The following is a 24,396-nucleotide window of genomic DNA, read 5'->3' on the forward strand; positions in this document are numbered from 1 at the left end:
ATCTTGTATAGACAAATACACACAAAAGTAATAATCTTTTAGCCCTAGAAAAGTTCCAACATGTTAAAGACGCGTTCAAATCAATTACATCATAAATAAATAAGCATTACTATCGGAACATATATTATAATTTTCTTTTAACCAATATTTAAAATTGTAAGCTCAAGTAAGAGTGAGAACTCAAGTGCCTAACATGTCTCCACGTTTCACTACTATTATATAGATGACGAAAATATATATGTTCATTAAAATATTTGAAAAACATACCAAAACACTACATGCAAGTTGCAAAGCCAGTAAAATTGCACTTTATTTATATACAACAGAAGGTATAATTTGCAGGCCAAACACACTCCAAAACGTAAATGTGGTAACAAAAATTCCCCTAACTCCATACGTGAAGTATCCTATTACCTGGATACACAAAAGGTTGTTTCACCATTTAGTGGAAGGAAGATATATAAACAAGAAGATAATAGATGGAGAACATGTCACTAACATTCCTCTTATTGAGAATACATTTAAAACCAGAATGTATCTGCAGCAAATAAACATTCTAACACTCCCCGTCAACGCAATATTCTAAAACAATGTACTGCTCTGTCCTTTGAAAAGTACACCAGTAAGTTAGCCCTATGAAATAAATAAGTGCATATCAACAATGGAAGAGCATGTGTTCTTTGAGAGAACTCACCCCTGGTTCCCTAACCCCTTTAACAATGAAAAAGATGTTCAAATGGTTATTCGACAAAGATTGAGATGAACAACAATTTATCACAGTCAAATAGAAAAATAAATTTCAAGAAGTTTGACATGTGAATAGCATGCTCGTCACAAACTTTAAATTGAATTTTAATAATTTTGAGATTGTATTAGAAGTTTTTAGTCTAAATTGTCATTTAATATGATTATGTGTCATTGATATATAGATATTCGACAATGATACTTCAATTACAACACGAAAACTATGTCAATGGTATAATAACATGCACAAATACAAAATTACAACATAACCAATTCAACAGTGATACTTCAATTAGCGCACGAAAACTATGTCAATGTTCCATATAGTCCAGTTATTGCTCCTGTTTGATGTATCTGCATCAATTTACTGACAATTATTGTTTGGGTATCATGCGTTGATTAAGAATATCGTGTACTAACGCTTTTGAAATAAACCGACATCCATGAGAGGATAACAAAGTAACCCTGCAACATTTCTTTTTGTTCTACTTTACATAATAAGTTAAACTTAACAAAACAAATTATAATGGTTAGTTATAGCAAAATAAAATGCAGCAAGTAAGCAATTACAAGTGTTTTAATAATGTCATAACTGATGTTGCAGTCCCAAGATTCTGCAAGAACATTACCGATATTATAGAACCAGTTCGCTTTGGTTTCCACTCCTTAATAGAACAAGTTGTGGTAAAGAAAAACATTATAAATCTAGATCAAACCAACTCGTGATCATAAATGGTTAGCATGGGAAAAATTACTGCAGACACACTTAACAACATATCTGGACAAATCTATACAAAAAATTAAAATTCAGAACAAATCTTAAAATCTTAAAATTCAAGATAGGACTACATTCGTGTTTGATAGACCTGGAAAACTTAATATAACAAATTGATGCTTAAACATACCTAATTCATTGCAACATATTGAATCAAGTAGCACCATTGCAATACATGCAATGCCAGCCCTTGAAAGAACGGGTCCATTACAAAGAATGGTTTGTTAAAATCAACAACAACAATCATTAAAAAATAGTTAATAACTAAACTAATAATCAAAGCACATGAATGGTTAATAACAAAACCTAAAAATTCAAGACCTACACACGAAATAATCACATAAAGCAGTTTGAGCCTCAGGAGATAGGATATTGTAGAGAATAAACATTACTAACATCAGTAGGAACCAAATTTCGATGTACCTTGAGAGGTTAGTTCCTTCAATTTATTTATCAAGAACATCCATGTTTGTAAGCAAAAGACGAAACTCACTTTCACGGCAACATATAACTGAACTGGCATGAAGAATCAAGATATACTCACTCAATACTGATCCGGTCTTCCCACAGCTACACATTCATTTTTTCACCAACGCAATTTCCATTCGGTTTAATTTTATGAGTTTCAACTTGTAGTAGTGTCAAAAGGTTACCCTCCGTTTCCAACTTCCTTTTTAGGTCACGAAGGCGCCGCACGTGCCATCAGAAATCGCGTCGCCGTCGTATCTTCCCATTCTGCATGAGCCAACATCACCAAACCTAAAACAACAAACACTAAATCAAAAACAAAACCAAAGCAGTTTGAAAATTAACATCGAACATGAACCGTAAACATGAGTAAAAAAGGAAGAACAAAGAATCGAGAGAAATTTCGTGAGAGAGAAAAGAGGAAAATAATTTGGAGATTTTTGACAAGAGAGAGGGGAAAGAATAGTTCACAAAATGGATATGGAAAGAAGAAAAGTAAACATCCCAAAAGTTAAAGCAACCAGATTCAAAATTTGAAATCCCAAAAATTAGAAATGAGAAACGAAAAGTAGAAGAAGACGTGGAAGTATATGACAGAAACAAAATGAAAGGAAGTTACTGAAACTATCCACGTAGAGCATTGTTGAGGTAGCAAGACATTTTTGTCTTTTCCAGAACATAAATTTTTTTATATTGTAGATTATTATTTAAAAATTCTAAATTACTATATATATATATATATATTTAATTATTTATACAATAATATAATTTAAATTAGATAAATTCTTTGGTACCCATGTATTCAAGCTCTCTTACTAGTTGAGGTAAAAAATATAAAGTAAAATATTTTTTTTTCAAGGTTCGAAAGATCGAATGTCATCGCTGTCGCGTAGTAGCCAAATTAAAATTTAAAGCAAAATTCACAAAAGAAAAAATAGACTTACCATTTTTCCTTCACCATCGAAGCAGCAAAACCCTGATACTACTACTACTGTTACTATCTAAGCTAAGACTCAGAGCTTGACGGCGGCGTCTGAATTTTCCCCCATTTCTCCATTTCTCCAAATCCAAACCTCAGAACCACGCAGCCATGGAAGAAGTCTGCGAAGGCAAAGACTTCGCTTTCCCAAAGCAAGAAGAAACCATCCTCGATTTCTGGTCCCGAATCGACGCATTCCACACACAGCTATCTCTCACCAAAGACAAACCCGAGTACATCTTCTACGACGGTCCTCCTTTCGCCACCGGTCTTCCTCACTACGGCCACATTCTCGCCGGCACAATCAAGGACATCGTCACGCGCTACCAATCCATGACCGGACACCATGTCACGCGCCGATTTGGATGGGATTGTCATGGTTTGCCAGTCGAGAACGAGATCGATAAGAAGCTTGGGATTAAGAAGCGCGAGGATGTTCTTAAGCTTGGGATTGGGGTTTATAATGAGGAGTGTAGGAGTATTGTGACGCGGTATGTTTCTGAATGGGAGAATGTTATTACGAGGACTGGGAGGTGGATTGATTTTAAGAATGATTATAAGACTATGGATCTTAAGTTTATGGAGTCTGTTTGGTGGGTTTTTTCTCAGCTTTATGCGAAAAACCTTGTTTATAAAGGTTTTAAGGTATTCCTAATTTTCGTTACTATCATTCATTATCATGCATGTTTGTAATGACTGTGCATTTGATGGAATCACACTGTCATTTTGATTTTGAAGTTATGTTGCTGACATTATGTGATTCTGTCGAATTTGTGGCCATTTCGAAACGTACATTTAGAAGGATTATAGCACCATTTGATTGTGAATTTTGTTGTAGGTCATGCCATATAGTACTGGTTGCAAAACTCCACTCTCTAATTTTGAGGCTGGTCAGAATTATAAGGTTAGTGATTTCATACTTCTTGTGAGCTTTTACCTTCTTTTCTTGTTTTGTTTGGTTTTAGCAGTTGCGATTACTTGGAAAGTATTTTCATATTATGTTTTGTTATTACTTTTATTACCTGATTAATATGCTTTGTTGCTACGGAAATGTGATAGGCAAAAGTGGGTTTAGATTTAGAGTCACAAACTTGATTTTGATCATTTAAGTGTATGGTTGTTCTGAAAGTAGAATTATATTTGACTTCAAAACCCTGGTTTGACTAGAAGTAATTAAACACAGTTTTTGGTTGAGAAATTTAAATTAAGTTTAACTTAGGGCCTGTTTGGATAAACAGCTCATTTGTAGCTTATAGCATAACGCTTATCAAAACAAGCGCTTATGAATAAGCTTGCATAAGCTATTTTATAACAGAAGATAAAATAAATTTTAGTTGTTTTTATATATGTTATAAGTTGTTTCTATTAGCTATCTTGAAGAATTCATAAAAATAAGTTCAAAGAAATGTATGAAAAATGTCATAAGCTGTTCTGATTAAGTCTCCAAATAGTGACACAAATTTTATGGAAGTAGATAAGCTCAAATAAATCCATCCAAACAGGCTCTTAATACAATTGCTGTAGGAGTAAAGATATTTGAACACAGATGATTTCATTTCAAAATAATTTTTATGAAGTCGATTTTACATTCAAAATCATGTTTGACTAACATTTTTGGAGTAAGGATATTCGAATACAATTGCTTTTTTATGAAGTTGGTTTCAAAATCATGTTTTTTATTGGATATCCACAATCCACATCTAAAATTCTATTTTGGTACAGGATGTATCTGACCCTGAAGTGTTCATGACGTTTCCGTTGTTGGGCGATCCAGATGGTGCATCTTTCGTGGCTTGGACAACAACGCCATGGACTCTTCCTAGCAATCTTGCTCTGTGCATTAATGCTAATTTTACCTATTTGAAGGTCAGTTAAATTAGGTGCTGAGATGTAAGTGTGCATGTAGAAGCACACTTTTTTATTGGCCCCTCTTCTTTTCCTTGAAATCTAATTATTGAAGCAAATGAAATCAGGTACGCAATAAGTATACCGGTAAAGTTTATATAGTTGCCGAATCTCGTCTGTCTGTACTTCATAACCCAAAGGACAAGCCCAAAGAGGCTGTTGCTAATAGTTCAGCTAGTGTCCCTAAAAATGCAAAGAACAAGGGCACATCAAGTGGCAAGGCTGATAACGTATTAGATTTTTTTGATGTGCTGGAGAAATTCACAGGGGCTTCATTAGTGGGGAAGAAGTAAGCAGTTATTACCTATACTACATTCATCTTTTATATTGGTTTTGACTTTATCAGTAAGATAATTTTATGTTGCCAGACTTATATAATGACATGTTCTGCAGGTATGAACCATTATTTGATTACTTTAACGAGCTATCTGAAACAGCTTTTAGAGTTGTTGCCGACAATTATGTAACTGATGATAGCGGTACCGGTGTTGTCCACTGTGCCGCTGCTTTTGGTGAAGATGATTTTCGTGTTTGCATTGAGAATCAAATTATTAGTAAGGTATTTACTTCAACCAGAGTGCATAATACTTGCCTTTTATGTCTTAATATGTGTATCTTTTTTTTTGAAGTAGTTGTTATTTGTCCTCAAAATATAGCTGTTCCCTCTGTTTTTGTTGGACTTTTTGATCATTTCACCCTAATACTATGAATGACAACGAAAAAGGGTCCTCTTGTCTTGTCATCTCCCTTTCTCACCTCATGCAGCTTTCCTGTGGTGCTTTGTGGTCCTTTCTGCAACTATTTGGTGGCCATCCTCACCATGGAGATAATAGTGATTCCGTTAAAAGAATCACTTGTGTTTTTTTATAATCTCAGATGAGTTACTTTAGGCCTTGGAAACTAAAAAATCTTTGCTTTTTGTTGAGTTTGAATATTGGTAACAGTAACAATGAACTTCGAGTATTAGTTATGAATATGTCTTTAATGTTGTGAATTTTTCTGTTTTTTAACTTTTATTTCATGTTATAAACTACTTGTATTTGCTTCTCTAAACTTCGATGTAGTGGCCATACCGCTATAGTGCTTTTGTGGCGGGCCTCTATATGCCATTGACCAAATAGGTTGGTGCGTTATCTGCTTATATCATGCCAAATTTTATCACGTGCTGCATCTTTAATGATTTTTTCTGTCACTTCATTGCACGAACAACGTTGGTGCTAATGTGTTACTTCTGAAATACCTTTCTTGTTTATTAATCTTCCTATTTTGAAGATGCTCCAATGCCTAAATAAAATAAAATGCTACGGTGCTAGTATGCTACTGACTTATTGTCCCATAATTGTAGGATTTGTATTTCTGTTTCTCTGGTTACTTTCGTAGATTTATCAGTTGTTTATTGATGTGCAGTACTATCCCTTCCCAATACCACTACTCAATTGTTGTATTGGCTTGCAGGATAAACTTGTTGTAGCTGTTGATGATGATGGCTGCTTTACTGAAAAAATTACTGACTTTAGTGGGTGCTATATCAAACAAGCCGACAAGGATATCATTGAAGCAGTGAAGGTGTGTTACATATAGAATATTTGGAGTGATTTATAGTACAGGCACTGGTAATTTGGAAGAATATCTTGTCATGTGACTCGGTGAATGTAATTCTTTTCCCCATATTTTTTTTCCAGTACTGACACATTTAGAAATTTATAGCTGTTCTTTAGAGTTGAGAATATTGGGAAAGAAAGCCCTTATTTTTGTCCAAGAGATGTCAACTCAGTGGTTAGAGTTTGACTTTGTAAGCTCGAGGTACAATGTTCAAATTTTACCTGGAACAGTTGTAAAATGATCATTAGTACCTTCGTTATTGAATACTGATAATTATTTTCTTTCCCACTGTTGTTCTAATAATAAAAAAACAGTTAGGAGAGTAGAAAGGTGAAACAAAATAAAAGGGTTGGTATTTTAGCATGGGCAGTATACTAGAAAATACGATAAACTTGATGTAGTGAACAGGATAACATTTAATTAAAAAAAGCTTTCTCGCTTTTTTGCTTGTTTTGTGAAGGAACCCTAATACATTACTCCCAACTTACCAAGTATTTATGTTAGTATTTGAGTGAGACTATTCAGCAGAAGAAGTTGAGTGTATGTTGAGTAATGTTTATGTTAAACTTTTATTTTGATTGGATTATTTTAATCATTTTCTTTTCCTGTTTCATCTTTCCTTAGGCAAAGGGTAGGTTGTTTAAGTCTGGAGCTTTTACTCATTCCTATCCATTCTGTTGGAGATCTGATACCCCACTCATTTACAGAGCTGTTCCAAGCTGGTAAGTTTGTTTGACCAAGATTTAACTCTGCATTGTTTTACATTTAGCTAATAGATACATAGGACTCAATTTTTCTTGCCAGACCTTACCTAGTTTCACGCGTTGTCAGCAAAATAAAAGCTTCATCTATTCTATGCATTAGCTTTGATTTACTTTAATTTCGTAATTGAATTATCGAACAAGTATTACTCAAACAAAAATTGCTAATGTTGCATGTGATCACTTTTCTTTCATTTTCTCCTGAACAAAAATTGCTAATGTTGCATGTGCTCACTTTTCTTTCATTTTCTCCTCTATGGAATGTGATATTAAAAATACAAATAATTCCGGATATTATACTTCATTCGGAAGTTGATATTATACTTCACTTATGGTATAAATTAGAGTGGTTATTTTTGGCATAATGGGAAATAATGATAGAAAGTTGTTATCATAGGACGGTGTATCCATGTTGTGGCATGTTTGTTAGTTAATTGTCATTTTTTTCTTCAGCAGTATTCTTGTTTATCTTGCATACTGTATTTACTTTTCATGGTACATAGCTGCTAATCTAGATAAGACTAAGGTGTTGCATGGAGAACACGTTCTAACATATTGGAGAAGTTAGTAAACATGCCTTACCAAACAATAATCACTGTATAGCAGCATTTCAAGCAAATTAGCCAAGGAACACATTGCCACTGTCTACTGACACAGTGCAGTCTCAATTTAGTTTTCAGATCCAATCCAACATTGCTACCCTGTCAAATTTTACCTCAAATAATTAGTATGTTCATATTCATACTTCCAAGTTCCATACCGCATCTCTTGTAGTTCCTATTCTGCTCATCTTGATGAAGCATTGGTTTGTTCGAGTTTCCATGTAATTTTTATTTGTACTTGTTAAAAATCTAAAGAAGCCGAGGAAAGAGTAATGAACAGGGTAAGACAGAAAGCAGGTTTGTCTGTCTTTGGGATTTCAATAAAGTATTTAAAAATGAGGAAAATCATAGAGCTTAAGGCTGAAGGAGCAGGTTTACTTACCTGAATGTTTATTTCAGCTGTCTCATTCATTCTGTTTTCTGCCGAGAAGAGCACAGAACATATCTTATAAGTGGGCCCTCTAAGATTAAGCTTTCCTCCTCTTTTTCGTTTGAGATCCAAACATTAGAAGACTCCATTTTCATACTCTTTTCCTTCCTTGTTCTTCCCATATCCAAACTAAGCGGAAGCACCCAACTGAAAAACTGTGCTTTAATAAATAGCTTTTTAAAATAATTGTTTGCTCCAACCAAATACACAATCTCCTTAAGTTTTGTGCTTTTGTGGAATGAAGACAAAGTGTAAACAGAATAAGTTTTTTTAATTTTTTTATCTCAAGCTTCTATAAAGTTCTATTTTCATTTTTTTATCTCATGGTTTTAGGAAGTAAACATTTTCTTGGGATAAATAATGCAGTCCTTTTGTCAATGATTTTAATCTGCATTTCTACAAATGAAATGTGAAATTTGTTATTTTTGAAATAATTAATTTTGTAAATATTCATGTTATGCTAGTAGTTTTACATGATTTTTGTTTACCTAATAATGAAATCATGTTGATATTTTTCCGGTGATAGCTACTTTGCAGTTTGCACGCTTTTTGCTTTCGGTGTAATTTTATGCAGTTTGATGCTGGCGGTGACCATCTATTAGCCTGTTTTTTAATTTAACCCAACATTGTCATGCTATTTCGCTATAGGTTTGTTAGAGTGGAGTTGCTGAAAGAGAAATTGTTGGAAAACAATAAACAGACTTACTGGGTCCCTGATTTTGTCAAGGTACCATAGTCTTGCGCTTCATCCCAATTTATTCTCCTTGATTGCTTACTTATTATTTGATCTTGTTACTACTGTTTCCTTTTTCTTTACGAAGCCAATGTTAATTGTTATAAATTCATAATATAAAAAATAAAATGTTTTTATTACTAGTTTATTTCTGTGAAAAATATGTTAATATATTATTAATTGGAAGCTGACTTGTTAGTAGTTGAAACGGGTTACTATGCCCTATCAATAACATACTAAAGGTAAATGTTTGTTATGGAGTGCAATGAGGAATCATCCAGATGGAGGATACGATAATGCTTACATGATAAACTAGTATATGGTGCTTAATAAAGATATTCAGTTGTGGAATATTCCAAAAAAAATCCAGGCACGGAACACTTAGCGGTGTTCATAAACGCATCCTTATCCGTTAACATCTCCTAGGGCTCTATGAATTTTATGTAATCTATAATTTTGGTAAATGTTTCTATATTCCTACGTGTTGCAGGATAAGCGATTTCACAATTGGCTGGAAAATGCAAGAGACTGGGCAATTAGTCGAAGTAGATTTTGGGGGACCCCTCTCCCTATATGGATTAGTGAGGATGAGAAAGAAATAGTTGTCATAGATTCTGTTGCAAAACTTGAAAAGCTTTCAGGTGTAAAGGTTAGAATCACCCTTTCACCTTTTTGAAATTGTATAGGATTCATGTCATTTTCAATTGATTTTGTTTGCATGAATTCACACGCGTAGTTCAACATTTTCTGCATACTTCTTCTTTGTTTGGTAATATGGAAGGGGTGTAGATTTTGCATTATACTTTTTCAAGAATAGTAGTAGATACACACGTACTTGCTCCGAAGTGGCTCTCTCCTATTCAAGTTTGTTCAAGCTATTATAAGTTTTGTTAAAACGGTTGTTCTATTTGTCTTATGAGCTCTCATGGATACTCTTGCCATATTATTAATAAAATATCACTGATCCCTTTGTTATGGTTTCTACAGGTGTCTGACCTTCATCGGCACAACATTGATCATATTACAATTCAAAGTGAAAGTGGCCGTGTGCTTCGACGTGTTGATGATGTAAAAATTGCTGATTCATAGTTCCTTTTCAATGTTGTTATCAGTTGTTTCATAATCTCCTAATCACAGTTTTATTTTTTTTTGTCTACTCTTTCAAGTTGTCAAAACTGAAATGCTATCTAACATTGGCTAAGTTGACCCAACAAGTTTTATTTTTTGCAATAGAAAACTAAAACACGTCGATAATCATTTAAGTAGAGATATTTTTTTATCGATACTCTAAGAATACAATAGTAATTAGTAGCTAAAGGTATTGTTCTTTGTTATGGACCAAATGTTTCATCTTTCAGGTTTTTGACTGCTGGTTTGAAAGTGGGTCCATGCCTTATGCGTATATTCATTATCCTTTTGAAAATGTTGAGCTGTTTGAGAAGAATTTTCCTGGCCATTTTGTCGCTGAAGGACTGGATCAAACCCGTGGTTGGTCAGTTTCTTTATTTTCACGTGTGTGGTTTATCAAAGGCCTGTTTGCCATTTTAGTTATGAATTACTTTTTGCTTCGAAATGTTATTCTCAATATCTTCATTTTTTTCTAAAATCTTTAAAATTTTAGCTGCTCCTTCATTTTTAGGTGTTCTATTGTGTCCAAATTAAAACCAGGGAAGGGGTTGCCTCCACATATTACCATGTGCCATGTGGGTGACCACTATGCTTCTGGATACATGATTGTTGCGGCATTTTTATTTACTCATGATGTTATTTCTTACTTAGTAGTATTATCTTTTATCTTGCTAGGACATGTTGTCATTATTAGATTCATGCATCTAACTCCACCCAGCGGGAAAATACTTTTTTTGTTGTTGTATCCTTTATCTTGGCAAATTATTTCAGTTCCTTCTACTTTTTAGTGCCAAATTATCTTGTATTTAAGATTTTGGTTGTGTATTTCAGTTTTATGCTTTTCTATTTTGCAGGTTTTATACCCTAATGGTGCTAGCTACTGCATTATTTGGTAAGCCTGCCTTTAGGAATCTAATTTGCAATGGGCTTGTCCTGGCGGAAGATGGAAAAAAGATGAGCAAAAGCCTGAAAAACTATCCTTCACCCATGGATGTTATTAATGATTATGGAGCGGTAAGAACTTAAATGTTAATTATTTTTTGGTTTCGTAACTTTTTTCTGAGGATTAGCATGTCATATCAAAAAATATATTTTGCCTGCCTTTTCTAGTTATGGCTATGACTTCAATACAGTTTGATTCACAATATGAAGCACTTTTATGATGTTATTTTTGTTGGATAGGATGCCTTGCGATTGTACCTTATAAACTCGCCTGTTGTGCGTGCTGAGCCACTTCGTTTCAAGAAGGAAGGAGTTTATGGTGTTGTCAGTATCATCCATCTGTATTTATTTTTTGCTATCTTTTTTCTATTAAAATTTAACTAACTTTATCTTTACTAATTGCTCTCCATTCATTTTGCTGATCAACTGGTATTCCATTGTGGTGATTTGTAGGTTAGAGATGTTTTCCTTCCCTGGTATAATGCATATAGGTTCCTTGTTCAAAATACAAAGAGGCTTGAGGTTGAGGGTCTAGCACCTTTTGTACTTCTTGACCAGGCCACACTTCAGAAGTCATCAAATGTTCTTGACCAGTGGATCAACTCAGCCACACAAAGCCTTGTTCATTTTGTCCGGCAAGAAATGGATGGTTACCGCCTTTATACGGTGATGCTTCTGTTGATCCCTTATTTTGGAATAGAAAATGTTTTTATTAAAGGGAAAATACAATTTCGGACATGATAATATATCCTACCAAAAGTAGAAAGATAATACAAGGAATATGAAAGATTAACGGAGGCTGCAATGTCTTGCACACTGGACATGGCAGCTTTTCCTGTAACCGCAAGAGCAGCACACCAAAAAGAAACTATGCCTTAAATGTAGTACTGTAGGAGCATTCTGCTTTGACCGAGTGTACTAAAGAATAGCCTATATTGAGTGCTGCCACTATATTTTCTTCTCTTTAAAAGATCCATCCATGGACAGCCTGATGTCATTAAAAACTTCTTTAAAAGAATGGACATACTGTTCTCTTCTATAATCCTGAGAGGTTATATGAGAGTAAAGTAGCTATCTTACAAAAAAGGCCTTTTCTCACCAGATGGTGTTGGCTACGTGGATCAAGGGCTGCTATAATGCCCCATCTTAAATTATGTTTAAAGATAAACTATGTATATCTAAAATTAAATACTTCAAAACAGTTCTAGCTCTTGTTTCTGAACTATACTGTATTTACACATAACAGAAATATCTTAAAAAAATATAACAACCAATCAGTTATTAAATGTACTTAGCTGTTGTACTATCTTTAGGTTACTATTTAACTTATTTATCTACATTTTTGTTTTGTTTTGTATTATACCTTATTGGTAGCCAAACCAATTGAACTAGCTGCCTTACCAGTTTGATATGTCTTCTAGTTTTCACATTAATGTTAAATTCAAATTTATTTACTTGCGAAAGGCATTAGTACTTCCTCAGCTAAAATTGTTGCATGTTTGTGAGATTTACTGTCCGAGATTATTGTACTTTTGCTAGATGCATGATATAATTATTATTGCCATGTTTGAAGTATTTGCTTACATGTTAACATAGTCTGGAAATCATTTTGTAGGTGGTTCCGTATCTTCTAAAGTTTCTTGATAACCTTACAAATATATATGTACGGTTCAACCGTAAGAGACTGAAAGGTCGTACTGGAGAAGAAGACTGCAGAACAGCACTTTCAACTCTATACAATGTATGTTTGTGATTAATTTATGTTATATACCATGGTTAATTTGATGCAATATGTTATAAGTTACAACCTGACCTTTTCAGGCCTCTTAATGGGCCTGAAAGTGATGGCTCCTTACACTAGAATAGGTGTGGAATTTGATATATGTGAATTCTTTCAGGTGCTTTTGTTATCCTGTAAAGTGATGGCTCCTTTTACACCTTTTTTCACTGAGGTACTTTATCAAAATATGCGAAAAGCATCGAAAGGATCAGAGGAGAGCATCCACTATTGCAGTTTTCCCGAGGAAGAAGGCAAGGTATACATACATTTTAGTCAATAGATAGCAGTCTTGACTGCTTTCTTCTAGGCAATCTATTATTGAATACAGATAGAAAGACATTATTCAGTTGGGTCATTTGTAATTGTTTGCTTTTTCTGGAAACTGACTGATGAACAAGGATCTACACCACATAACACATGCAAAGTTGATTCAAAATAAACTTAGGAACATCATATTCCTATTTAAGTTTTTTTTAATGGATGATTTCATATCCTCTCTTTTCTTTATCTGCAATTAGATTTTGCAGCCTAATATGAATTGAGGTTCTTACTTCAGTTGTGCTCTAGATATATAACAGCTACCTAATATACCATCTCCTATTTGGCTGCATGACTTTTCAGGGGGGAGAACGGATTGAGCAAAGTGTTTCAAGGATGATGACAATTATTGATCTGGCCCGAAACATTCGTGAGCGTCATAACAAGCCTCTTAAAACACCACTCAGGTAATTTAAAATGCAAAGATGTATACATAGAAGTTGTCTGTAGACACCTTTTTCGGATTTCATATAAAGAAATTCATATTTCTTTCTGATATAGGGAGATGGTCATAGTGCATCCTGATGCAGACTTCCTAGAAGACATTAATGGAAAGTTGAAGGAGGTACTTGCATATTGTCACAAGCGGTTACAATTTACCTCTTGTAACTGTAGTATTTTTCATCTGTTTTTGCATTCGATCAACTCATATCATAATTATTTTTTTCCTGGATGCTTCTGATCAGTTATACTGTTCAATAGTTGCAGCCTCAGAAATCTGACCAAGCTGACTTTTTATATATACTTTTTCTGATGACAATGATATGTTAAAAAAAAGTCTCTTTGCGTGTTTGTTCTTTTTTTTATCGAATTTCTCTCCATTTGATGCTTCATATTAAAAAAGTTGTTTGGTGCATATTCTAAATGGGAAGAAAAAACGAACCTACAACGCATATTATGAGCTTCCTACGTGATTGGTCTCTTTGTCAAATTTCTCTCCATTGGATGCTTCATATCAAAAAATTTGTTTGGCGCACACTCTAAATGGGAAGAAAAGTCGAACCTACAACACATTATGAGCTTCCTTGCATATGATCTTTGCTTTTAATATTCTTTTCATGTCTTCATTCTTGTTTATAATTATGGTGATTATTGTTTTTTAATCTTTTGTCTCAGTTTTAATGATTATCTTTTCTTCCAGTATGCATGTTTCCCTTATGCCCTCTCCAACAATTTACCTGAAAAAAATACTCAAGTTATATACGCCTCTTTAATTTTCAGCTTCCACTCAGTCTAATTGTATTCTGATGTCTCTATTTGCATTACAGTATGTACTTGAGGAACTCAATATACGATCCCTTGTTCCATGTAATGATACTTTGAAGTATGCATCCTTACGTGCCGAGCCTGACTTTAGGTATGCATTTCATATGATTTCCTGAAAAGTTTTCCCTTTATACCTGTCATGTCACAACGTCAACTAACCATTTTTAATTTTAATTTTAATTTTCAGTGTTTTAGGTAAGCGACTAGGAAAATCTATGGGCATTGTTGCCAAAGAAGTCAAAGCAATGTCACAGGAAAAGATTTTGGCTTTTGAAAAAGCTGGAGAAGTGGTCATTGCAAGTCACAGTTTGAAGCTGTCTGATATTAAGGTGCTAATCTTATTGATGATAACTGAGAATCTCTTTGAATAGACTCCATTTGTAAAAAGTTTGTATTTGTCTCCACAAAAATAAATAACCAAATAGTTTGTGCTCTTAATCCTTAGTGTGGAATCTGTCTTTTTGATTTGTACGAATCTTTAGTATTCCCTTGGGAGAGAATTTGATGTTGGTATAATCATCTCTGAAATTCAGCTCAATTTTTTCCTAAGAATTTTCAGTATCTTGTTTTTCAAAAACATTTTTCAGTAGTATTCCCTTTCAAAACAGAAAGTATTTTATCCATCAACGATTCCTTTTTAATTTTACTCTATAAATGTAAAAATATGTAGTTGAGTCTTTAATCTATAAGAACCTGAAGCAATGATTTCTTGAGGCATCTTTTATCATGGGGTTTTCCTTGAAATGTGGTCTGTTTAATTTGGACCTTATGATATATTTTTTATTCAGGTTCTCCGTGATTTTAAACGTCCTGATGGTATGGCGGATAATGAGATTGATGCTGCTGGGGATGGTGAGAATTTTAATAGCTAATGATGTCTCCCTTTGCTTCTTTGGTGAAACTACTGATGTCAGAAATGAGTTGAAGGCTACCTTGTACTCATTTCTAATTATGGTTCTATAACATTGGTTTTTTTTCTTGACCAGCTTCTTTGTCTTCATTGTAGGTGATGTTTTAGTTATATTGGACTTGCGACCCGACGAGTCATTGTTTGAGGCTGGTGCTGCGAGAGAGGTAAAGTAATTTCCGTGGGAGAAATGTCCTAGCTAATTCCTTGATCTTATTCTTTATAAAGTGCATAGATGTAATCAGTGAAACATTCAGCTTTGTGACGTGGAGTCTTCCATAGTTTTTTGTAAACATTGGATCTGCTTACTATGTTTCAATCAATTTATTTTGTCTTATTCACGGTTATATGAGGACTAAAAGGTGGAAAGGTCTTTCGGATCTCTACATCGTAGTATATTTGGTGCTTATTATGGTTAGAAAGGAATGCCCAAGTTTCTATGGGCAAATTATTCCCATTGCCTCTCCTATAAAATAGAATAAAATTGTCGGATGAGGAGATGTGATGGTGGATAAAGATAAACTGATAAACTCTTGTACTGTGACTATCTATCCCAATGGGGTTTGATGCACAAACGTATAAATACTAGACAATGATTTACTATGACAATATGTAGTCCTCAAAATTTAACCCGATGATGGTAAGGTGGTGTATGGCTGCTGGAACAGTGGCATTAGCAGCTACAAACTTTTAGGGGGTACTAGGTAGTCAGCTTTTTCTTTATTTGTTTTATTAAGAACAAAAAGTTTATCAGAGAGAAGAGAAGCAAGGTAATATAGCATTAATGTACTGGCTTTTATTTATTTGTGCATGTGTGTGTTGTTTAGTAGTATTATTTTGTATATCATTCCAAATAAATTCTGTTAACTTCCCTAAGAAACAAAATAGTGAATATTTACATCTTTGCTTATATATTATGCTTTATACTTTGTTTATCTTTCTTTACCTCAATTTAGGCATCCCATTGCATCTTTAAGGCCTGAAATTAAGTTAAATCTATCAATTATTTTTTCCCCGCAGATTGTTAACAGAATTCAGAAGTTAAGAAAGAAAATTGCTCTCGAACCAACTGACACTGTGGAGGTTTACTTTCAATCATTGGATGATGATAAATCAATCTCTCAGAGAGTTTTGCAATCACAGGTAGAATTTAAATATTAATAACTGTCAATTGCTTCATATTTCTACAAGCAGAAAAGAAGGCATATGTTTGGTGGCCACAACATTAAAGGATGGAAAACTATCTTGCATAAATGAAACAATGATGATTATGGTTGGGAAGAGAGAGATAAGTTTGTGGCTAGGAAAACAGCTGCTTTCTTTCCTTTGTTTCACAAAGATTCTGTCTACCAACAACTTTTTTTAATAGTGGCAGAATTTAGGTCGAACAAATATAAAAGATATTAATATTGATCTAGTAAAATAACTACAGATTATTGATGTCCCGTGCTCTATTTAAATATTGAAAAGCTAGAGTTGTCAAATTTTGATAAACAGCTCACTGTCAATCACACTATACTATACTGTAAATTATGTTGCACATACACTATTGCCTAAAAATAAGTCTAGCACGTACACATTACGGACTTCCTGAAAGGTCTTTCTCATTTATGTGTAAAAAAAGTTATTTTTTCCCAAAAATAGTTTATATGCATGTAGGTCTTAAACCATGTTTCTAATTTCTAATTAAGGATAACTTATTAGTTAATATTCATTTTACACTCTTGGGATTACTTAATTTCCCTTAATTTAAATTTTCTAATAGTGTACCTTTATCATGTTATGTTTGCAGGAATCCTATATCAGAGAGGCCATTGGTTCTCCATTGCTTCAATTTTCTTTGATGCCTGCGCATGCAGTAAGTTGTTTTATTTGGACACAAACAGAATTTCCTGAAGTTTGAAATTCTCTGTGCTCTCTTCAGCTTTGTATTGTTGATAGTTATTTCCCCTTTCATGCCCTTTTATTCATTACATTCCTTTGATAACTTACATTTTCCTACTAAGTTTTACTGCAAATTAACAATATATCAGCCAAAGCTTTTTCCTATTAGCTTTTAATTATAAAATGCTTGTACAAAGATGGCGTGGTTTATGTTTTAACTTTCTCTAGCTATGTTGTACCCTATCACCATTGTCAACTGAACTTCTAATATTCATGCCAGAAATCGCTTTAAAAAATGATCATAATTCATTTCTTGGTTTCAAGTCACTCTATCTTATAATTCCTTGGACAACTGCAGGTTATCATTGGTGAAGAGAGTTTCCATGGGATTTCCAGCATGTCGTTTTCCATCACCTTGGCAAGACCTACATCAATGTTCAACGAAAAAGCCATTCTTTCACTATTTTCAGGTTTATTTTCTCTTTTAGTGAAGTTCACATGCATTCATTCAACAATAAATATAGTATTTTTTATGCCTTTCTATCTGTCATCATCTATGATCCTTGGTTGCTCCGACTTACTGTTCTTCTGTGGCTACAGGTAACTCCAAATTTGCACACAATTTGCAAACTTACCTGCTATCAAGAGATCATTCAAATTTGAAGTCTGACTTTCAGGATGGAAATGGAAAGGTTTGTTTGATTGAGTTATATTCTCTTGTCTGTTCTTGTTTTGGTGAAACTGTAGACACTAATTTCTTTCCTGTTGTTACAGAAAATCGTAGACTCGATTGAACAGCAACCTGCAGCTGAAGTGGTACTTGGTGAGCATGTATTTCTCACCGTAGGGGATTACTATGTTGCTGCAAAATCTGTCTAATTTTGTTCAATAGGTTCGTTGTGATTTCTTCATTATCCAGATAATATGCTATCTGGTTGCAAGATTAGAAACACAGAATATACTCACGCCCTAACTTAATGGGTGGCCAATTCACAGTTATTCTTTTTTGTAAAGAGGATCTCACATCTTATTTAAAGATAGAAAGTTTTGAATGGAATTCTAGATGATGGTATAATGGTGATTTGTCACCTTTTTCTAGTATATTTTGTTGTGTGTTCTTTATTCTTATTTGCTCAGTTTGATGGGTGTTGCAATTCCATCTGAATAGGTGTTTCGTCTTGTGTATGGTTGCATTTATTTTACAAAATATGCAATTCAGTCTTTTGAAGTTGTAAAAAATCAGTCGATTTATTTCTTTAAATTTACAAAATATAAATTTCGTCCTTTAATTTTGAAGTATTGATTAGTTTAGTCCATCTATCAAAACAAAAAAGATATATATTTTTAACTTAAATAATTTTTTGATGAGAATTCCTCGTGCCACCCCTCAATTTATACCGCATGCATATTTTTATAATGGCAAAAATATCTTAAAGAAAAAATTTGATGGTGTATTTTAAAGTTTGGTAAGAATTTTGGCCGGTTTTTTAAAAAAATAAATTTAACATACCGGATTTTTTTAAAAAAATTGATATCTTTGATAATTTTCTGAATTTTCTAAAAAGATCGGTAGTTCATATTCGGTCAGTAAAAAAAAATTTAGTACTATTGAATTTTTCGAACAAGTGTTGTAATTTTTTGAATTTTTCCAAAAATAAATGCGTTTTAGAAATTTCAAAATTTTATGGTATATCTTTGAAAGATTTGATAAACGTATAAACATCGGAAATATTTTTAAAAGGGCATAAAAGTAATAGCAATCTCTTTTGGGGTGCTATTGTGGGGTTCTAGGTGTAAGTTGAGGGGTGACAATGAATTTTTTTTTTATGCATCCAATCAAATAGTGCAATCAAAATTTGAGAAAACCCACTTAATTGATTGATTTTTTTGATTTAAGAGACTAAATATCTATGTTCTAAATTTAAAAGATTAAATTGACTGATTACTACAATTTTAATGTTAGAATGTTTATTTACTTATTTGAAATTTGAGAGTTACTCAACTCTAAAATTACTTAGTGATCACATTCTTCATTCACAAACAATAAAATTTGGGGTTTGCTATTCCCAAAACTTACAAACTGCCAATGAAATAGTATAAAAATTAACTTTTAAATTCCACTCATGCTTATCAAAACATTTTGTAAGTAAGTCATCTTTATTTAATAAAAAGTAGTAGTTTGTAGATTAAGTTTTGGACTAACCCTTGTACACATTTAGAATTCAAGATAGTGTATTTATTTTTTCACTATATGTGGATAATACGATAGTTAATTTTTAGAATTATTAGGTAAAAAATGAATATAACATCATCTTACATGTACTCTTCATTTCACGATCATACCACCATACTTCCAAAATCCTACAAGAATTTTCTTCCATTCTCAATCAAGTTTTATACTTCAAAATCATATTTTTCTGATTTTTCACACCAAAAAAAAGTAAAAGAAGTTGAAATATAAAGTTTTGTACTTGTATTTCCTTCCTCATTGTTTGTAAGAATAAAATGAACATTGTGTATGAATTATAAGTTTCAAATTATGTTGCATGTTGTTCTAGAAGTTTAATTCTAAACTGTTTTATGTTAAATTTTAATTTTTAATTTTGTAATAATTGGTCGTAGTTATGGTGCACCCTGACGTTGTTTCCAAAATTATTGTAATTATGGAAGTTAAATCGGTTGATGTCAAGGTAGATGTTGGTAAATAATTTACAAATAAATAGGAGTTTACTGTTCGTGAACATATGCTCCAATGGATCAGCACGGAGGTTGCAAAATTAAGATTCGACATTGTAATTCGCCAAATTAGGGAGATTTTATGTTATGAACAAAAGCAAATAGTCTAAAATCCTTTCATTCTCGATAAACATGTACGAATGAATTTACGAAGATAACACTTACCAAAATAGATTTCGGTTTGATGATGATTGTGATCAAGGATGGTAAATCAAATATGTGTATTATGGCTGAATGAGAGGTGACTCAAGAATGACTTGTAAAAGTTGATTATATTATAAAGTTGCACATTAAAGAGCATATGTGTGAGATAGTTTATCAAGAAACTATTGATAAGAATCCACCTGTGAAATCTGTAAAAACTAATGGTATCCAAAGAAGGTCAAATCAAATCCTTGTGATAATTCAAGTAAGCGGTCATCGTCTAGTGAGGGTGTGTTTTATGCACAAATATGTTGATAAAATTGAAGATGTAATTTCATATTTCACGTTGTTTTAGCCTTACTTGGTAAGTGTGAGGAGAATCATCCATTTGTGTGTCATAATCTTATTAAAGAGTTAACTTTTTGTAAGAAACATTACTAGAAGTTATACGGGAAAAATGATATGGTGATATTCGTTAAGCTCTGATTCCTAGTAAAACAGATATTTCAACAATGAGAGAAAAATGGACAAGTTTCTCTAAAGTGGTCATTTTGTAGCAAGTGCATGAGGTTATATGAGAAAGAAATGATATGATGATATTCATCAAACTCTGATTTCTAATAGAAACCGAGTGAAAAGTGGATGAACTTCTCTGAAATAAATCATCTTATAGCAATGGCGTATGACATCATTTTTGTTGAGTTTCAAAGTCATGATTTTTCTATAAAAAAATTCCCTCAACAAAGTTGCCCTCCAAAATATCATGATGGTCGAGTTATTTGTATTGGATGACTTTCAATTATGCAATATTTTATACAAGTTTGCTTGAAACTATGATGGCATCTAACATGAAACATCAGCAGAATGGAGAGACCATGTCAAAGATGAAGCAAATGGTTAAGAGTTTTCTATTTTGGTTAGGATGATAGAGCTTGACTCATAGAGACGTCTAATAACCAATAGTGTGTTGATAAAGATGTATCTGAATAATAAAAGGTGTACCCGAAAAGATAACTTCTTGACAATAGTATTTTCAAATACATAACGTGTAATAAGCAACTTCTTTGCTAAATACCAAAAACATAAATAGTTGGTAATCTAAGAGTAGGTAGTAGTTGGTTCTCTATGGCAGCAACCAAATGTAAAGTTTTTTTTTTAACTCAAATTGAATCATATTGATAAAAATGATGAAATGAGAGTTCAAGAGTATAATATTGATGAATGTAAAATTATACAGATGAAAAAATTCATCCTTACATTTAATGACTGCATCTTATATAAAAGAACCAATTACTGACTAGCTACTCTCCCCAACAACCAACTGTTTATGAGAAAACAAATGACTGGGAAATAACAATTTTCAACATTTATATATTTTATTTTATTTGAGTTTTTCTTCAAAGCTAAGAATAAGCAAATTCACTGATACCTAACATTCAATGTATCTGAAGTTATGAGCAGTCAAAGAACGAAGGATTACAAATGTTAACATAAATGGTTGACTAGCTTAGCTAGAAGAAGAAGCTTCTTTATAGTTCTCTGTCTCGCTAGTTTCATCTTCTTCTAAGGTTGGAGCTTTTGGAAGAAGACCGAGAACTTTAAACATGAGTTGATCGGTATCAAAATCATTGTTAGCAGTTGTGAGAAGCTTTTCACCAGCAAAGATAGAATTGGCACCAGCAAGAAAACACAAGGCCTGTTCAGGCACGGAGAACCGAACCCTGCCGGCTGATAACCTCACCATTGCTTTTGGCATTGTTATACGCGCTGTCGCAATCATGCGAATCATCTCCCATATTTCAACAGGCTGGAAAAAGTGAACAGAGTAGTCAAGTTCTTCATTGATGATAACTTGGAACATTAAGGTAGCAAAAATTTGACGCCTATAAATAAAGCAACAATTCTTACTTTAGTTTAACGAAATAACCAGTTTAAATAAACTCACCTTCTGATCCTGAAGAGGGGTTCCCTTGACAGCAACAAGTGCGTTAATAGGAACACTCTCTGGATGTGTAGGAAGTGTTGATAATGTATGTAGCAAACCTACACGGTCTTCCTCAGCTTCTCCGAGCCCGATAATTCCACCTATAAACATTTCTCACCTAGTCAGACTATTATGTCAAAATTTCAAAGAAATAAGAGTTTGTAATGAAAATGATTGATAAATGGTAATCTTGGACTAAAGAATAGAACAGACAAGCTTGACAGGTTCAAAGGTATTTGAAGCCAATAAGATTACTTACCAGAGCAAACATTAATCCCTGCATCACGAACATATTCAAGAGTTTGCAAGCGCTCATCATAACTCCTTGTTGTGATGATGTTTGGATAGTATTCCCTGGAAGTGTCAAGATTGTGATTATAGGCAGTAAGACCCGCCTTCTTGAGCTCACCGGCTTGATCTTTATCGAGCATGCCAAGGGTGCAACACACCTCCATCCCCATACCCCTAAAACGACAGAGATAACCCAAGTGTTATCATATATAAATGTAAATTGACAGAGATAACCCAACCTTTTACTACGTTCATGAAACGGATCAGAATAAGAAAACCTAACTTCCTAGATTCCTAGGTTTGTATAGTAATTGATAATTAAGAGAAAAATAAAATCAAGTTGACTTACTTTATTTCTTTTACATATTCAAGTATCTGGTTGAAGTTTGTCTTTCTTCCTATTGTATCCCTCCATGCAGCGCCCATACAAAAGCGAGTACTCCCAGCCTCTTTTGCCTACAAGAAAAAGATTCTTTATATTATTCAATAAAAATCATAGCACCACAAAAGGAATAAGATGCAAGGATTGTGTTTGTACACGCGTGAACTTCAGAGGATAAAAAGCACATGATATATAACAAACTATGAATGAAGTTGTTAAAATGTCAATGATAGGTTTTCCCATAAATGACTATAATTCCAACTTCACAATCCTCTTCTTTTGACAGTAAAATCCAAAAAACATGATACATGTTTTCCAAATGAAGATACATTTCTTTATTTAAATTGACAATAAACTAACAAGTGTTCAATATGAACATGCAACATTAACACATGCCAGCCAGTGTCATCAGAGAGCCAGATCCTTTGTCATTATTTAGAGACAAACAAAAGCATCAGGCAGCAAGCTAGATATGTAGACAGACCCTAAATTGACTATTAGCATAATACCAATTTAGGCCCTAAATTATCGCTCTCGGCGTAATTTAGCCCTAATGTACGTAAATGTGATCTTAGCCATTAGCCATCATATACCAGGGAGTAACATATCAAAGATTACCTTGACTGCAGCTTTAAGAACAGCCTCTTTGTTCATAAGTCTCTGACCTTTGAGTCCTGTATCATACCTAGAGGATTGAGGACAATAAGAACAATCCTCACTACACCCACCTGTTTTCACAGATAGAAGAGTACACTGCTGCACTTCCCTAAAGTTATGAGCATGTCTGTGAACCTGAGCCTAATAAATCACGAGAAAACAAAATTTCAGCAAAATCCCAACAAAAATGGCTCTTTTCCTTGGTGGGTTTGTCTTATCCACTTAAAAATGAAAACTTTAACTGAAAAAATGAAAAGGGGTTTTTCATTTTAAATTTGTAAAAGAACCCATTAAAACAAAAAGAAGAAAAAAAAGAGTAGTAGAGTAGTAAAGTTACCCCATGGAAGAGAAGATCGAGAATGGGAGAGTCGTAGATGGATTTGACTTCTTCTTTAGTCCAATCGTTTCTGGGTCCATGTTGAATGGTTTTCTCAGCTTGAATTGCAGCGGGTGAGGAAGTGGAAAAGGAAGAATGGTGTAATGCCCAAATGGAAGATCTTGGTTGTGAACGCAAAATAGGTCTCAACCAAAACATTGTTGTTTGTTGAATTCAAAATTGGGTGTTGTTTTCTTGTTCGGAATTCAAGAAAAATGTTTGGGTAGATCTGCAAAGAACATAGATATTGACGAGGGCAATGGAAGTGAAGTGAAGATGGGGGTAGGTGGTGTTGTTGGGATTGTGTGTTTTTATTTGGCCGCCAAAACGTGCATTGGATTGGAGACTGACTCTTCCACTCTGCAAACAATTATCAATCCACTTCTATTGGTTCGATTTATTTGAACATAATAAATGAATGAGAAAAGATATATTGACATTATTTATGGAAATAACTTAAGACACATCTTAGATATCTCACACACTATAGGAGTTGTTTAAAATGTTCTTTAGTTTTCGTAGATGTTTTTTTGGAATCACTGTTTTTTGTTTAACGTTGTTTTGTTCCGTAGATGTACATACAGAAGCTTATGTAGATGCAT

At 33.4% G+C, this 24,396-nt stretch overlaps 2 protein-coding genes across 2 annotated transcripts; one reads left to right on the plus strand and one right to left on the minus strand.

Moving 5' to 3' along the window:
• The first annotated feature begins 2,892 nt into the window (after nt 1–2,892).
• Nucleotides 2,893–18,501, plus strand: LOC131602265 (isoleucine--tRNA ligase, cytoplasmic-like). Its single transcript, XM_058874338.1, has 27 exons — nt 2,893–3,611; nt 3,805–3,870; nt 4,689–4,832; nt 4,940–5,160; nt 5,265–5,430; nt 6,327–6,437; nt 7,098–7,195; nt 8,915–8,993; nt 9,490–9,648; nt 9,987–10,067; nt 10,358–10,491; nt 10,982–11,141; nt 11,310–11,393; nt 11,523–11,735; nt 12,685–12,810; nt 12,968–13,105; nt 13,471–13,574; nt 13,669–13,732; nt 14,436–14,524; nt 14,621–14,762; nt 15,222–15,285; nt 15,440–15,507; nt 16,361–16,483; nt 17,133–17,198; nt 17,583–17,694; nt 17,825–17,916; nt 17,999–18,501. The coding sequence occupies exons 1-27, from the start codon at nt 3,078–3,080 to the stop codon at nt 18,101–18,103; spliced, it is 3,543 nt and encodes a 1,180-aa protein (XP_058730321.1). The 5' UTR covers nt 2,893–3,077; the 3' UTR covers nt 18,104–18,501.
• A 2,954-nt stretch (nt 18,502–21,455) lies between these two features.
• LOC131607166 (biotin synthase, mitochondrial-like) lies at nt 21,456–24,196 on the minus strand. Its single transcript, XM_058879191.1, has 6 exons — nt 23,756–24,196; nt 23,380–23,559; nt 22,729–22,835; nt 22,348–22,553; nt 22,050–22,189; nt 21,456–21,911 (listed from the first exon to the last, which is right to left on the minus strand). Exons 1-6 carry the CDS (start codon nt 23,951–23,953, stop codon nt 21,612–21,614), a joined length of 1,131 nt encoding a protein of 376 aa, XP_058735174.1. The 5' UTR covers nt 23,954–24,196; the 3' UTR covers nt 21,456–21,611.
• Nucleotides 24,197–24,396: the final 200 nt, after the last annotated feature.

Source organism: Vicia villosa, linkage group LG5 (genome assembly GCF_029867415.1).
Source record: "Vicia villosa cultivar HV-30 ecotype Madison, WI linkage group LG5, Vvil1.0, whole genome shotgun sequence".
NCBI classification, from domain to species: Eukaryota; Viridiplantae; Streptophyta; class Magnoliopsida; order Fabales; family Fabaceae; genus Vicia; species Vicia villosa.